Source organism: Lepisosteus platostomus, chromosome 21 (genome assembly GCF_059453375.1).
Source record: "Lepisosteus platostomus isolate fLepPlt1 chromosome 21, fLepPlt1.hap1, whole genome shotgun sequence".
NCBI lineage: Eukaryota > Metazoa > Chordata > Actinopteri > Semionotiformes > Lepisosteidae > Lepisosteus > Lepisosteus platostomus.
The window spans coordinates 11,247,581-11,264,739 of NC_142631.1; the positions used below are offsets into that span (position 1 = coordinate 11,247,581).

Genomic DNA, 17,159 nt, shown 5'->3' on the forward strand with positions numbered 1-17,159 from the left:
TTGACTATTACCTCGCTTTCTCAATGTTTGGACTCGATTTGTTTGATCACCATAGCAGAATTAAATGGTAAACTTGTTCAAGACTGATGAACACAAGGGCTCATACCAGTTTTAAATACATTGCATGCGGACAAAAAGAGTTACGTGAAGTGGAATGTAAATATTTAAATGTTCTGAAATGTGTAAATACTTGAGTGTATTGAGGCGTTTTACGTCACGCCTTGCGACCGGCTCTTGAAGGTCTGTTTCTGGGTTGTCGAACTTTACGCGTCGGGATAATGGATGAAAATGACTGCGTTTATACATTTGGCGTTAGTTTTCAACTCATCAGCTACGTAAAAAATAAAGCGGGAAACATGGAATTGATCTATTGGTTGTTATAGCCAAAATTACCGCTCGAATAACGATTGCCCGCGGCAGGGTGCTCTTTGGTCACTGGAGGGCTCTGGCTGGTGGGTTAATTACTGGGGTGTGAGAATTCAGAGCGCTATAGCATTGAGTAAGACAACGTATTCATACGTATAATCCTCCTAAAAATCAGGGTTACGTCAACCTGCAGTTTTAAATGGTCATTACACAATTATTATAAATCTTCCTTTAGAATAACATCTTCATCTGACTGCAGTGGGGATGGATATTGGGCATTCTTCGTTAAAAAGACACTGCAGATGCGGCAGATACACGGTACATACTGTACAATAATTTACATCTACTGTATACAAGAATGATGGCCGGGCGAGGGCATACAGTAGTATATCGACAAACCGGTACAGAAGAAACGATTCATTTATGAAGCCAATGTAGGGTTTTACAATTTACCCCAAACACATACAGCGTGCAATTGCATACACTTGTCTATGAGCAAAGTGTTTGCAAAGCGGCGCCGAGCTTGTGGTTCCTCTAATATTTAAGACGTTTCACCCAACATTTTACAGACTGTGATTTCGGACAGGAACCCTGGAAGTTTGCCTGCCAGAGGAAGGAAATCCAAATCTCCGTTTCAGGCGATAATTAATGTTAGTTACTGCGAGCCACTAATCGGAATGAATCCGGTTAAACCTAATCCGAGAGGATTACAAATTAATAAAAGCACTTTAAAGACGGACTGTCAGCACATATGTCTAAATCACTTTACAAAAGTAAGGTGACCGAATTTTCACTTGTTGGAAAATAACAGAGCAACGTCGCACCTTCAGGACGCGGAACAGCCGAAGCATACAGTATGCGTACTTCAGTTGAACGAATTCACTTTTTTTATACATTTTATATGCATTTTATTTCTCAAACGTAATCATCGTCACTGCCTTGTTTTCCGTATCGTTTTTATCAGATTTGATGTCTAAAATTTATTTTAGAACAGATATAGAACTAAACATAGAAGGAAACATCTTCTAGCTACTGTGCTATGTACAGTGTATAGCATTCCTACGTTACAGTACGTTTATAATAGAAATAAATGGCGTAAAAAGCGTATTCTTTCATTTTTTTCTCATTATGACATTTTATACAATTAACGTTAGGGGTTAAAATCATAAATTGCAATAAATGAAATACCCTACCTAGCGTTATTTTGTTTTTATTGAGGCTACCACTAGTTCATATTTATGAGGAATAATTTCTTTAATTGGCCTGGAGGCGTGGAGGGACAGTTTTCACTTTTTAGGGAAAATAGTTTTCACTTTTATTAACCACTTTCTATTTTCTCACAAAGATGTAGTTTGCTATCTTTTTAATAACATTATAGTAAACTGTATAATACTAGTGCATACAGTACACCATCCTTGTTAAAGTGAACATACACTGTATGTTATACAAACTCGCCTGATATTAAGTCATTTGCAAAAATAATGTACATAGTGTAATAGTTTAGCAACGTGAAGACAAAAAAAAAACAATAATAGTGTTCTAACACAATCAACATTATCTGCAAGTATTTGTTTCTTGGGTTTGAAAAAACATTCATATTGTATAGAACTTGATTTTACAAGTAATTTAATTAGTTGAGCTAAATACGTGAAAATAATGCTATTTCACTGGGTCTATAAATTAATGTGAACATCAAAAGACTTAAATTCGTGCATTTTCTCGTTCAGTAGTCATCGCTTCTTGCCTGTAGTACAAAAAACAACAACGATTATAACAATAATAAGAATAACGAGAAAAATATGCCGAACATAAGTCTCCTGATTGCATTTTTTTGCATTTGGGGAATTTTAAATTTGTAATGCCTAACAAAGAAAAAAAAAGACTAATATAAGAAGATATGTACGCGTTAGGATCCTAAACAACTCGGATACCGTCGAATGATTACAATAGATTTCTAGCATAGATGTCCGAATTTATTGTGAAACTTGTTTTCATCACTGAAGACGATGTTGCTATTAGCCTTAATCCTCCATCAATAAGTCAGTCTGATCTCTTTGATAAAGATTATAAGGACAAACGACAAGTCTGGAAGGAACCACATAACTAGGATTCTAAAACCAAACAGCCTCAAAGGAGCTTATAGACAAAAACAGACTCCAGGATCGCTCTAGAACATCGCTTTCTCTGAAGTAGGACCGTATGTGTTGTTATAAATGCTGTTCTTTGATATTGATGTACAGTATTTTTATCCACTTGAGGACTTGTTCCGTAAGAATACTAATTGAAATCTGTAAATATTAACTAAGTTTCTGTGCCAATCTTCACAGATTTCAATAATTAAATCTATTTTTTTTTATTATTTTTGAGGCACCTGTAAACGAGCAGACGTCAACCATCATCTGAAAACATTTTTTTTTCTTAATGTTAGCGCCGTACAATACCTTCTTTCGGCTCAGCATTTATTGTGTTGTGTTTCTCTGAATTGCGCAGAGATTCATTTACAACCACCACGCGGTTTAAGTGACAGGACTGCAAGCGCACTGTAGTCTGTTTTCCTACAGATGTTTCTCGCGGTCTCTGACGAACTCCGAACACCCATGAAACATGAAGATTCCCCCATTCCAGCTTCTTGGATAAGCTCAAGGCCTCCATCCCAGATAAAGACTCCGATCCTGCAGTGCACGGAACAAACCCACTTATTTGCGAATTAGGGACAGCTAGTGAGAAGGAATGGTAATTGTTATATTACAAATAATTCTTTCAATTCTCATTTTAAAAAGTAAGGAAGGAATTCTGTCTTTCGTTAGTTTTAAAATGACAATCTAAAAAGGAAAAAAAAACAAGCAACGTTTACCAGAAATTCAGTGCTAATAAGCACTAACATTAAAAAAAAAATGTAATCTGCCCTCAATTTTTGGGTCTTTCAAATTGTGCGGGCAGCTATACTGTTCTTGCCACTTGAGAAGATTGGTTAAGTGTTGACACATCTGGGGCCCACTTCAGAGACCCATTGCAATCAGGTTGAAATAGTTGCTAACAAAGCCTATGGCATTTAAACCCGCATGTGAGTCTTCAGAGCGGAAGGTCTAACTTCAGAGAGACGATTTGGGAAGTGGGGGCAAAAACATTGACGCATGTGGCTCTCGAAATCCAAGTGTCACTTGAGGCTCATTTTTATACTCCATTGAAGAGTTTTGTTCGTTTGCTTGAAGGTCTCTTTTCATCTCTACAGCTCTGCAGTCCAGAGCAAATATAAGCTTTCTGTCTCCTTGGCTTTTCTTGAAAGTGTTATTGACATTCAACACAATGAATATTTATGCCAGAGTGGCTAGCAGTACCTACATGGACTGCAAAGCTTTTAAGACTCATTTGCAGTTTGCATCTAATAGGCCAGTTCCAGTGAAAGGAGCAGAGAGTTTTAAAAGCCCCTTGTTCTTGTTCTGCACTCTTCGTGTTACTAAGAGACAAAGTTTCAAGCTGGATCGTGACACAAGCAGGTTTTCAAAGTGCAGCTTCCATATGTGTCATCTGTTTTCATCCTTCTACCTGATTGGGCATACTGCTCCGCTTTGCATTGACACAAGTGCACTCTTAGCGTCTGTGGTTTTAAAGTAATGGTTTTTCAAAAAATGACAGCTGTTCCCAAAGAAAATGTCTTCTTTCCTGAGAACTTCCACACTTGCAGCTAAGATTCACTCAATTCCGCCACTCATAGCTTCAGGTAGACACCTTTGCCATGACATATCAAGACCGCAGGAGCCTGTATTACAATAGGGCTGCTGTGCTTTCAAATGAGCAGAAATGGAATCTGACACCCACAGACGTTTGATTGGATGCAACCCAACATGCTGCCCGTATGTTCATAATTAGGCACAAAACCCTGACTTTTCATAGTCGTGGAAATAATTTTAACAATTGATATTAAGCCGGCAAATGAATTACTTTTGATGGCAATAATCACAGTAAGGCTTTGTTGTGGAATATGAAGCATTCACATCATTCTGTAGTAAAAGGATTTTACTGTTGGTGTTACCATTAGATAGTCTTAAAGTAAACACATCAAATATTTATGCTGCTACATAAGAGTATAACAGCATTAGATTTTCTATGGCAGGAAAATTTACTTGATAGTTCACTTAATTGATCCTTTATACAGAATGCTTTATTTGCAGAGGAAGATGCTAACTAAAGGAATCCATAATCAGCAGACTGAAACACTGCAAATGTTTAGAAAAATTGCAGTTAATGAAGTTACCTACAAGAAACTGGGAAATCTCACTCCACTAGCTTTTGTTTGCGAAGCCTGGAAGCAAAAATAAGTGGAGAGACCACTAATGTTCACATTGCTTTTAATTCTGAAGCCAAACTGTGACAGTGTCAAAAATATAGTTTTCACATACAGTATATAATGCTGAATTCTTAATTTGAAAAACAAAACAAAACAAAAAAAAACAAAAAAAACAGAAATGAATTCCAATACAGCTATTTTCAGCAGCACAACAGGCCACTTTAATGTGGCCCCTTACAAATTCCACTAGTAAAATGAAATTCGTTTTTCTCTTCAGACTGACAAAGAATAATTAACCCTCTCCGTATAAGGAAGAGATCAATGGAAGTTATAGTCAACCTCCACTCTTTTTTATACTTTGCTTTATAGCTTCAGTGTGTAAATACTTCAAAAAGTGTAGAGACCACCTTTATATGTGTACTAACAATAATTCCCAATAATCTTACAAGATAACAATAATCTTTTTAATCTTGGGCAGTCACTACATGAGTTCCAGGTGGGATTTTCAAAGACAGGAATAAAAAATTGTCCCAACAACTCGGGGCTCAAACCTGAGATCTTAATCGCTCACTCCACTCCAGGTTTCAGAAATCTAATTCCATAGAATAGGGGAGACGCACGGTTTGGATTCAGATCGGAGAACCTTTCAATTCTTTCAACAGGAAACCTGTGTATACACATGCCTAATAAGCTTTCATGACAATGTCTAAACAGGCCCCTTACCAAACTGCTTTAAGATGAACTTCCACACTGATGAAAAGAACATAAACCATCTTTTAAGTGACAGTGGTATTATGTAAATCTTAAAATGAAGCTTTGACAATCCAACATAATAAGCAGCATAAAATTATGTCTGAAAGGATTTGGAATGAGAAAAGTAGGCAGCTTCCATCTAATTGTCCCATGATCCAAGAAACCATCTTAAAAAACTCAAGCGACAAACACAGCTGAAGAATAAGAAACATGATCAAACCAGTAGAGTACTGTAGTTTGTGAGAGTTACATAGAAACAGACACAGTCAACAATGTGTCCAAGTCACACACACAAACAGGATGCACAAAATTCAACCCTAAAGTCAGTTAAAAACTATAATTGCACCTCCTAAACAACCATTAAAATTACAATGAAAATAAAATACTTCATAAGGATTTGTTTTTGCATGCACAGCACACAATTCCTTTTGTGCCTAGCGTAAGAGATGTCTCGCTTTATTCCATGGAAATATTTTTACCTTTGTTGAGCTAGAAAAATAACAATACACAACTAGACGCTTTGTTATGATGTTTCACATACAGTCCATAGCTGTGGAAATGTCTGTATCGGCAGATTTCACTCCTCTGCTGTCAGTCTTCATCGTAATCATTTTGAACTAAATAAGAAAACCAGCTCAACGCTGTACCCTCCTAAAGGCTTGAACTGCTCGATATTAACTTGAAATCTATAAGATCCTTGAAAAAGAAGGACTTTTTAGCACCCTCCTCCTTTTCGTTATTTTAAATTGATTGGATATCTGGTTATTCTGACTATTTAATGTCAGACAGGATGAGACACAGAATTGTTTCGTTTTGATTAAAAAGACAGTTCTCCAAAGTCCAATGAATGGCCATAACATCTGAGCTCAGAAAACAAGACGGAGCCATTTCTCCTATACATTTTTTAAAAAAATCACCTATTACTGTATTACTGTTGTAGGCCCCGTCCTGGGCATTTAACAGTACTCCTAAAAGAATTAACCAGATTGTAAGCGAACTCACTGTACTCAGATCATTGTTAGAGCACAGACACTCAAAAACGTGGGAAACATCTTCAAATATATGATATTGAAATAAAAACGAAATCCCACACAATTCTATGGAGAACTGGTAGGATTCACACAAAGTGGGCATATTCCTTCAGTTTCAGTGTTTTTCATTCTGCATGTAAGGTGAGGGACCTGCTGCTTTTCACGAATCAATGTGAAGTGTGTTGCAAGTCACAATAAACAGTGGATAAAGAACATTATGGCAGGAGCAGGGAGGCTGTAGTGGGAATTTATATGATTAGACTGGTTACTGTGGTAATACTGTTCCAAATGCCGCAGAGAACAAAAATCACAAGGATGAAGAACGGGCAAGTAATAAACTTGCCCACCAGGACTAAAACCACGAAGTGATCACTTCTAGTAGAGAGAAACATAAATTCAGAGATTTAAATAAACCACTGAGGCTTCCCAGAAAATGTCAGGAAAGGTTTGCTTCTGTAGATCTGCTTTCCCAATTTAACGTCCGGTGATGTGGAAACGTCTTTACCCTTGGACAAATCTTTTCCTGGGATCGCCATGGTGGGGAAGGTGCCGACATTCTGAGGGGTAAAACGCGAAGCTGAGCCTGACGGTTGACTCCAAAACAAGGATCACACTACGGTAAATGACATCTGGGTTTCTGAAAGTTCCTTCATCTGTAAACATGGGCCTTTTCCCAAAAATCGAGCAGTTTTCTCCAATCGGTTCATGTGTTTAACCACCGTACAAAGGGGAGGCATCCCAAAGGTCTAACGCTTGTCGACTATACGTAGGGTCGATTGTGCTTGATCTTCCACCTCCTGGAGCGCATCCGGAAGAAGAAGAACATGACCATGATGAAGACACAGGAGGCTGCGTAGAGCAGCACACAAAGGCTCATGTCAATGTTGGAGAAGCCAAGGCCCAGGAAAGTCACCCCTGGCTTAGCCTCCTTGTAGACCCCAATGCCCCCCTGTTCCTGACCCACCAGGCTGCGCTGGTTTGACGGATCAGAGGGGTTGGTGGTGGGGATATCTTGCTGGTCTTGCTGGCCCTTGTCCTTATAAGAGGGGCCATCTCTGCCGGGCGCTGGTCCCTCTTGACTAAGGGTATATTTGGGCGAGATGTTGGCTGCCCCGTAATAATCCATCAAGAAATGAAACACTTTTTCTTCATTCCACACGTGCAGCCCATCTTTCTCCTCGTGACACACCGGGCACAGATTGGGGGTGGGCCACTGTGTCTTGGGGAAGTGGGGGTCATCACTGAGAGCACCTGAGGGTAGAAAGAATGAGAAGATAAAGCACCATTGCAGTTTTCTAGTTAAACACTGATCAGAGTTCCTTATTTATTCTTTTAAGACTAATATTGTGCATGATTTTATCATTAACCAAAGTAAGATGGGTGTATAGTCTCCTGGTTATGTTTTAAATTGAGTATTCATTCCACATGATTTTTTAAATTGCTTTTTTCCACTGTTGACAGTTTTTACTGTTCTAGCATTGAAAACATGTTAGCTTCAACTGCAGTTTTCATTTCTGCATCTTTGAGATTCTAATATCATTTTTCAGTTGCATCTGGCAGCAAGCAACCTGTTCTGTATTTCGATTTTTGGGCTCTTTTATGTAGTCTGTAGGTGAGAGTCTAGAAGAAAAAAGCTTTCTTTCTGCATTTACAAACATGAGAAAAGTCATATAAAAAAGTAAATAAACTTAAATATTTTAATTTGTTTTGCTTGTTTTTAAATAGAGAGTAGTAGTAAATAACACCTTTGTGTGAAATCGCCATTTGAGTCAGTGGTATAGACTGTAGTAGCACTGCCAAGAGCCTGTGCAATGCGTTCATTATTTGTTCTGCTATGGACTCTCACTCTTTGAAAAGCATGGCCTGTCGATCCAAACAGGACACTGCTAAAAAGCCAATTGTTTCAAGTTCAGGACTGTACTTTTAAACAACACTGGTAGCGGATCAGACAACATCTTCTGATCTTCTCATCTGTTTACCCAAGTTAATTAATTACTGACAATCACTCCCTTCTTGGTTTCATAAAAAAATAATTTGTTTGTGAAATGGGAAAGGACTTCTACTGTGCTAAATTTGGCGAGTAAGCGCTCACTAATTGTGGTGACAAGCTTATTCAAAAACAGAAAAAAGGCAGAGATGCATCATGTTTCTTTCCAGCAGATGGTGCCAAACCATCCAAGTAGCAAAATAAAAGAGCTCATAGGATTGAATGTCAGCCTGAAACATGGCCCCTTCGCTTTGAATGATACTTTCCCAAAGATCAACTATAACCTTTGGTTGCCATGGGACTTCCTGGTGAATAATATACTCAGTCATTGCTAAGAAGTGTTAAATTAACATTTCATTTTCTGTACGAAACACATCTCTTGACAATCTATGTCGAGTGAAACTGTGAAGGAACAGTTTTAGCAGACAGGACCATGAGTATGATTTGTTGTTGACAAGAGACAATTCCTCCTCAAACTTTGTGCTATTGAAAATTAATGGGTATTGGAGCAGATGCTGAAAGCCATCCATTGTAATCGACAACTACACCAATAACATGCCAACTGCACACAGAGGTGAATGAGCCACTATTTTAATGTCAAATGCCATACACAACCCCGTACCAGAGCCTCACCATCAGCTGGAGGACGTGTTCATTCCCCTGTGACAACACTATATGCTTGCAAGTGCCTGGGAGACTACAGAGGTCACTGTGTCACTGAAAGCTGAACAACTAATCCGTCTGCATCACCACTTTGTCACAGCTTGCTAGTGAAATGTTTCAGCCTTGAACCGCGATCATAGAGCTCAAACTATGTTTACTATTCATGGTAAGTGAGAGTCGAAATATCCTATGGAAAAATACCCCTAATTTTCTTCTGTACGAATGGGAATTGGACCAGGGTAGTTATTGTTTTAGAGTTGTCCTGGCCTCTGTTCTCATTGGCTGTCCCTCAGTGTTGAGGTTGAAGTCTTTCACCAACATGAAGGCAACTGATAATGTAGAAGATGCAGGATTAGCTCACTTTGGCAGGTTGAGCTGTTTTTGTTCTTTCAACATTTTTGCTTTGCTTTTTTGCTCCAGCAAGGTCTCAAAGTGTTGGGTTTCTCAGTTTCTCAGATATCCTTCCATCTGGTTTGAACAACGGCAATAATCTCCCAGGAGTTGATAACAATGTTGCATTTCTTCATGTTTGACTTGACTATACCTTTGAAAAGCTTCTTCTGGTTTCCTCTGGTGAAAATGCCTAAGCCTAACTTGGAGAAGATAACCTTCTTTGGGGTCCTGGAGTCCAATATCAGACAACATGAACAGCCCAGCAGGACTGACGGCAGACAATCATAGCTTCAATGATTGTGGTGCTTGCTTTAGAGTGAACACTAATGTTGGTGGATCTGTCCTCGCACTTGATACATAAAACCTTCTGCATACAGCATTGGACTCTGGCCATTTAAAGTGTCTCCTGTTTACAGTTCATGCTTCTGCTCTGGACTGTAAAGTAGAAAATATGACTGCACAGTATCCAATTGTCACGATTGTCATTCCTCCTCTGAAGGGTGCTCCGACCCTTTCCTATTTTACATTATTTAAGCCTGGCACTCTTGCTATTCCTGGCATAGTATTGGAAGATGGACGCCACAAGGCTTGCCCATTCCCCGGGCTTGCAGGTAGCCCTAAGGGCAGGTCTTATTCCCCGGCGTCCTGACCGTCTGGGTCAGGGGCTTGAAGCGCCTGGCCTCGTCATCGTGTTTTTAACTTTCCTGCTCCCGTTCCTGTTCTGGTTCTGAGCCGGTTCCTGGTTTGTCTTGGATTGATCTCCCTGCTACCTGGACTTTGGATTGCACCCTGTCTTTCCCTTTTGGACTCACACTGGACTTATTAGCCAATTATCCAAACAGAATACATCTGTCACCCTTTGGGACTTCATAAAGAACTTTATGAAGAAGTCGATCTTGGTTATGTCATCAAATTAAAGCCATAAGGTGCAATCACGTAGGTGTACTTTCTCCCGAGTTTTTTCCTCTAATATAAAATTCTTGTTTGTCTCTCTCTTTTCAGATTTACTATGCCAGAAGCTCCTTTGATGGTTTTTCTTAATATCTTTCAAAGTTGCAGCTGGCCTCACACTGGCATCCCTAACCAGTTTCCTTCTTGCCTGACTGCTCAGTTTGGAGGGACATCTTGATCTAGGCAGTTCTGGGTGTTTCCTGCATCTTAATGATTGACTCTACCATGGTAAAAGAGATATTAATGGTCTCTGATATGTGCTTATGCCATTTTACTTATGCCTTTATCTCTGAGATGTTTGGAAAGTTTAATGTATACTTGAAATTCATTGAGGGACCTTACAGAAATAAGTGTATTTACAAAAATCATGAGAACTACTACTACGGTACACAGACATACCTGTAGGTCACTCAAATATTTGTGGGTTCATTTTATGCTCCCAAATGCATTGAGGTTTACCCCAGTAAAGGGTCTAAATACATGTACAACTTTCCCGTTTTTTATTTATATCTATTTACTTCTGTTTTGCTTTTTTGCTTTGAAAGTTTGGAGTAGGTTGTGTACTGTGCATAACAATAATTGTCTCTTCAAAGTGTAATGACTGCAACAAAAAGTGAAAGGCACTATTAATAAGTGCTACGTAAAATCAGATAAACAAGAAACTAGACAGACTGGATTAAAGTTCTCTGCAAAAGGAAAATTAATGTTTATCCCTCAAGACTTGACCAGTGCAACTAAGAACATCTATCAGCTGCAAAGTGTAGCTACTGTATCTCTTTTTGGGCTGAGTAAGCTTAAAATGCTGTTGTCAGCCATGACTCTAAACAGAAATCACTTAAACTGCAAGAGCTGAACAAAAAAATTCAAGGGATGTGATGAATAACTTGTTGGAATCTTGCACCTTATATGACAAAAGATATTACTGAATTAGGAATAAGACCATTTGTCTTGTCACAGTATTGTTAAGGTGCTGTTAAAATTTCAGTCCCAAAACTAGAACAGTGAATGAATATATATACACATGGCACTTCAAATTGGCGTTATGATTTAAATACAGGGCAATGTTCAAAACTGCATGGCATTGAAGATATGGTGTTTTTTAGTGTTTATTAGATGTTTAAATAGTGTTTAATACACATCTCTCCTGTATTAACATTAAGTCACAAATTCCAACCAAGGACCTCATAAATGCAAGAAAGAACTGTTTGCAATGTTCTGTGACACCGCGGAAGCTACTGTAACTTAGAACAGGTGTCACATTCAAGACGACCTCGTCTTAAGCATGTAGAGTCCATTGATTGCAGAAATCTCCCAACAGAAGTGTCAGTTACAAAGTCCCACACAGCTGCTGCTACAGCCTGGTTGTGGGTCCATCTGAGTTCCTGAGTATATGCATTGAGTCAGAGAGGAGACCACGCCACCCCACTGAAAAAAAACAGGCCCAATTGTATGGCTGTCATGATCAATCACTGCACTAAAAGCTCAGTCTTGTGCTGGGAGAAGGGACACCAATTATCTGCCTCATTACACAAGCTTGGTTATTCAGTGTAGGGTTGTCTAAGGATAAGCCATTGGTCTCAAATGAAAGGTTGGTGGTTCAGACATGCTATGCAAAGAGCCGTTTACCTTCCAGACCAATGCTTTAGCTCAGGCTGAGACCTAAAAACAGTTATCTGCTAGGTTTTAAAGTGGCACCATTGACCATGAATAACATCTACAGGTGAATCACTCTAAAAATTATGCTCCTTTGAGGAGGGAACATGAATACAACTAGTAATGCCTATATGGTTTCTTATTAAAATATTTTAGACACTACCAGAAGTCGTCTTCATTAGGTATTCAATGTCTGATAGCTAATGACCACTGTCCTCTTAACAATGCAATAAATAATTTTCTTTGCAGTTGGAAGTGTTTTATTAAAAAATAAATAAAATTCCTGCTACCTCAAAGCCCATGCTGGCTTGAATGGGAGGCTATTACATTTTGTACCCACTTCCCATAAAACAGAAGGAAACTGAAATATCAAAAAGTCTTCATCGGTAGTTTGTGGAGAAAAAGTGGACCATCAGTTATCATGACCATTTCAAGCTCAGTCCTATAACAAGTGCTTCACACAATTACAAGGGCAGTCCATAACACAAAAAACAATTCCAGAAAAGATGCTCGCACTACGCGATTCTTCACAAAATGTCCCAAGACAAAGTCTTTAAGCAAAACTCCTTTAACGTGTGGCACCTACATTTCTATCAGTATCCACAAATACTGTAACAACAAAAGTTAACCCAACAGCATAATTAGGCATTTATTCATTCTGAACTGGAGCTGCTACGTCAAGCTTAGCCAGTGTCCTGATCAGTGTCAGCACTTTAAACCCCATCTGCCAGGTTTAACTCAGAATTGCTTCCACAACAGCAGGGCAAACTGTTCAACTGATTCTTTAGTAGGCCTGTCAAAACGGACTGTTTACAGCCTTACTTTCAAAACATCAATGAGGACTGAAGAAAAAACCATGAACTATCATGCCATAGACTCTTTTATTGTTTTCTGAGAATGAAGTGATGAAACAGGCAAATCTTATAACTGAGTAGAGATTAATATGATTCTATTGCTTCATTATAATAAGGAACAAGTAAGAGGTTTATTCCATGCTGAAAAGAGAAGAGAGAAAACACAACGTTTCGGCTGTGAAGCCTTCTTGAGGTGTGAGGGACAGCGGTAGCTAATGACCACTGTCCCTAACCTGAAGAAGGCTTCACAGCCGAAACGTTGTGTTTTCTCTCCTCTTTCCAGCATGGAATAAACCTATTACTTGTTCCTTTGCAGACTACGCATGCTGACGCAGATACCCACCTGAACTACTTAATTATATTAATATAATTAATGAAGCAGACATTCAACTGTTCATAGATCCATGGTCAGAAAAGCCACTAAAAAGCTGCAGTTTCAGAGCCTATCCCTGAAGAAGGAATAGACAGTACTGAGAGCAAATGATAGTCTCACCCTGATCAAACATAAACAGTGTATCTGTGGGACATGGAAAGAAACTACAACTTCAAGAAACCCTACACAAACACAGGGAGAACAATTAAACTCCAAAAAGAAGACGCCCTGTGTCAGAAGCTAACCCAACATCTAAGAATTGTGAGGCAGGAGTGGTAACCACTGCTTAAAGAAAATTAAAGAATAGCAAGATATATCTAGTTATAAAACTATAAGGAGTCGAGGCTAAGACTATTTTTTGCTGAACATAACATGACTTGTTTCATGAAAAGACCAAAACAGGGAAAACACAAACTCTGAAGTGATTCTCCCTCTGTGTTATTTGTGTAGGTCCTGAGTCACAGTTATGCCAAAGGCATATAAACCAGATTGTGGACACAAACGTAACCAGAAAGCTAGGCAATTCTACTATGTTTGAGGGGGGTATGGATTTTAATAAGGCTGACTTTTATAATTTTTCTAAACTGATTAATAAACTCAACTGCTAAAAGTTTTTTTGGGATGACATAAACTCCAATTAACGTGAAAAGCATCATGTTCAGTCCAAAGAATGTATCTTAGCTGAAATAATTTCAATGCTTAATACATAAACATAATAATATGTGTGGCAACAAGATCTAAGAAACAACAGTAGTGTATCATAGTGTAACAGATTTGTGTTTCCTCTCAGCTACAAAGGGTCTCGTATTAAATCAACAGCAGGCCCCTTTAGAGTTGAGCACAGGTCCCAGAATTGTGTAGGATCAGTCCTTAGGATTTAAAGGAGCTGCTTCCTGCAATAAGCAACAACTTGAGTGTATTCAGATGCTAATGAGGTACAACATTGGAGACAAAAGCAACACAAAAGTGAACCCTACCACAATGGGTCTTAACTCATGCCGACACTTTTACAGCTTAACATGTGTTGCTTCAGCGCTCTCCTGTTTCTCGAAGAGGGACAATGAGGAATCGCAACTGTCCACCTCAAAGGACAGTGACATTATCTTCTGCTCTCTTCAGTTTTCTGCCATCACCAATAATGACCTTAAGGAACAATGCTTTGTTGTTAAATCATGGCATGTTTCTGCCCCTGATACCTTCTCTGTGACATCTGATGAAGCTTTCAGAGAAGGGTGAGAGAGGTCACAGGTCAGCCCTTGAGGTCACCCTTCTCAACTCAGAGAAAAACATCAACATAAAGATGGCAACTTGAGTCACACCTTAACACATCTGAGCTGACGGGTGTGCCATTTGTCAAGAACCATTCATGCACTGTGAATAAGACCAAAGATGGAACCCTCACTAACACAAACACAAAGTGTCAGAATTACAAAGAAATCAAAGAGCTGTGTACAGAAAAAAAAAAGTTGCATTCATTTTTTTAAAAGATCTAAGCAGTGTGGCAAGGCTTGTGCTTATGAATAGGATTATGCTTAATAAATGCCAAGTTTCATGTGAACCCGAATTTGTGTCATTAGCATGGAAATGAAAGCTGATGCCACATCATTGAAGAATCTGAACCAACAGTAACCCTTGGATGCTAAAAAATAGTGGAACAAACCACTCTCTAATCAAACATGGTACAAAGAAATCACTTGCAGAAGGATTAGATTGAATAAGTGACAAGAAAATTGGAGGAAAATTGAAAGCCTTGAAACTGGGGAAAACACATTATTTAAAGTAATAACTGGACATATAAATTAAACATTAGAACAAAACATCTGAGATTTTAAACCTAATACTGTGGTAGACCTACACTAGGGAGAGGAAAGCCCAGAATGTATTTGCCCTAACTGACTGCTGCGAGCTGGAGGAAGTCAGGTTCTGGAGTTGATAGAGCAGCAGCTTACCTTAGGAATGTGAATGTCTTACATCTGGGGATCCTTTCCCCTTTTGCTTTTTAAGGAGCAGATCTACCAAATCTAGGTTCAGAGTCCAGTTTATTTATCATATGCACAAGTGCAATGAAATGCTTATTAGGCAGACTTGAATGAAGTCTCAACATGTACTGTAACAGCAATGTGCTGTGTAGGGTTCGACACAAACTCAGCAATAAATTGCAGGTCAAGACAAGAGGAGAAAATGCTCTCTTCCCCTAGTCTAATCCTTGAATGGATATGGGCACTGGAGGTACCTCAAAGCCATATGGGAACATAGGGGTTTCCTGAGCTATGTTAGCTTGTTCCAGGTAATATATAACACCTTTATTTCTGTACGTTTCATTTTAGCTTTCTCATAAATGTGTCTCTAAAGGTGCTTTGAGATCTTGACAGTGGGTTAGCATTATGCTAATCTAAACGTAGTGAAGTGATCATATACAGTATGCTAAGCATTGAGAAGTCAGAGGTTATGAAGGTTTGTAGAGGGATGAGTGCTGGGACAGACCTGCAAGTCGATTGTTGACCTGGTTGTGTTTCCTCCACAGCCACAGCACAGCCTCTTGGAGAGACTTCACCTGGTCTAGAGACTCCTTGGCCATCTCCTCGAAGTGCCGGCCACATTCCTGGCACCCAAAGAAGGTGTGCACGTAGCGCCTCATGGTCTGTAGGACGGCCTGCGGGTCCTCCTCGAGTCCTGTACAAAAGAGAAAAGGCCACAATGAGGCACACAGACAATACAAAACCTGACCTCATCTGCAACCAAGTTCTGGTTGCTTATAATCTCTACAATCTGCCGCAGACAATTTTATATTCGTAAGACATCAGCGCATTGCATTATTGAACAGCAAAATAAGATGCGGTAACACGCAATAAACTGAAAATGAACGTAAACTCTCTGTATGCTGTGTTACCGAGCTCCCATGCCAAATGAAAAAGGCTCTTTGCTATGGTGTGTTGATAGCACCTCAGCTTAATGCATCTCATGAGAGAAAGTTGTTCACAGAGGGGAATGGAATAGTATAAATACTGAAATCTATTTCACTGATGGATGTAATCACTCAACTCCAAAATTAATTAATTTATTATTTATAATGTATTTACTTATTAATCATACTCTGTCAGAATGTGCTGTTCCAACGGGCTTCCGACTGAGAGCACAAAGGTCACATGTTTAAAAGCCTGCATTTATCATTGTGTCATTATTATATGTCATTATTGCTGAGCTGGTCTTGATTCAATAAATTAGAAAACAATTCATCTACCAGTCTGGCAAACAAGGGAACTGGGTCTAAACATGGCATGTCTGTTATTATCTATTGATCTAATGAGCACATTTTATGTCTTTGTATTTTTGTAAAATCACCAAAATAAACATCAAGGAATAAAATGTTTCTCTAGAAATTGTTGTTCTGAAATTCTAACTCTTAACTTCAGAGAGAAATGAATATGAGTGGGATTTATTACCTGTCAAAAAATGACTACAGGCAAAAATTTAGAAAAATGCACAGTTATAAATATATGCTTAAAGGATATTTTTATAAATATAAATTTGATTTCTGTAGTTATAGAATATCTGTATTATAACCAGACATTACAATTATGCATGACTTCTTATATCAAAGAAAAATGTTGAGAAAAATACAAGACTTTATTTTCCCTCTGTTGACTTGTTAATAATTGCTAGGCTGCTTAAAACAAAGAAACTGTAGTTGCAAGCAATGATATTTGCATGCCAAGCCACTTTCTTCCTCAGCAAAAACATTGATCGATACAGGATAAAATAATAATTTTCATTTTATATTGTGCAACAAGACAGATCACAAATTTGTGTTATTAGCATGGAATGCTGATGCCACTATGATAAAGAA

At 38.7% G+C, this 17,159-nt stretch overlaps 1 protein-coding gene across 1 annotated transcript in view; it reads right to left on the reverse strand.

Moving 5' to 3' along the window:
- Positions 1-4,698: 4,698 nt before the first annotated feature.
- Positions 4,699-17,159, reverse strand: part of qsox2 (quiescin Q6 sulfhydryl oxidase 2) — a 37,599-nt gene continuing 25,138 nt past the window's right edge. The window contains exons 11-12 of the mRNA XM_088615184.1: positions 15,797-15,985; positions 4,699-7,689 (exon numbers count right to left, since the gene is read on the reverse strand). Of these exons, the coding sequence (XP_088471310.1) occupies positions 7,199-7,689; positions 15,797-15,985 (680 nt within the window). The 3' untranslated portion in view covers positions 4,699-7,198. The remainder of the gene's footprint in view (positions 7,690-15,796; positions 15,986-17,159) is intronic.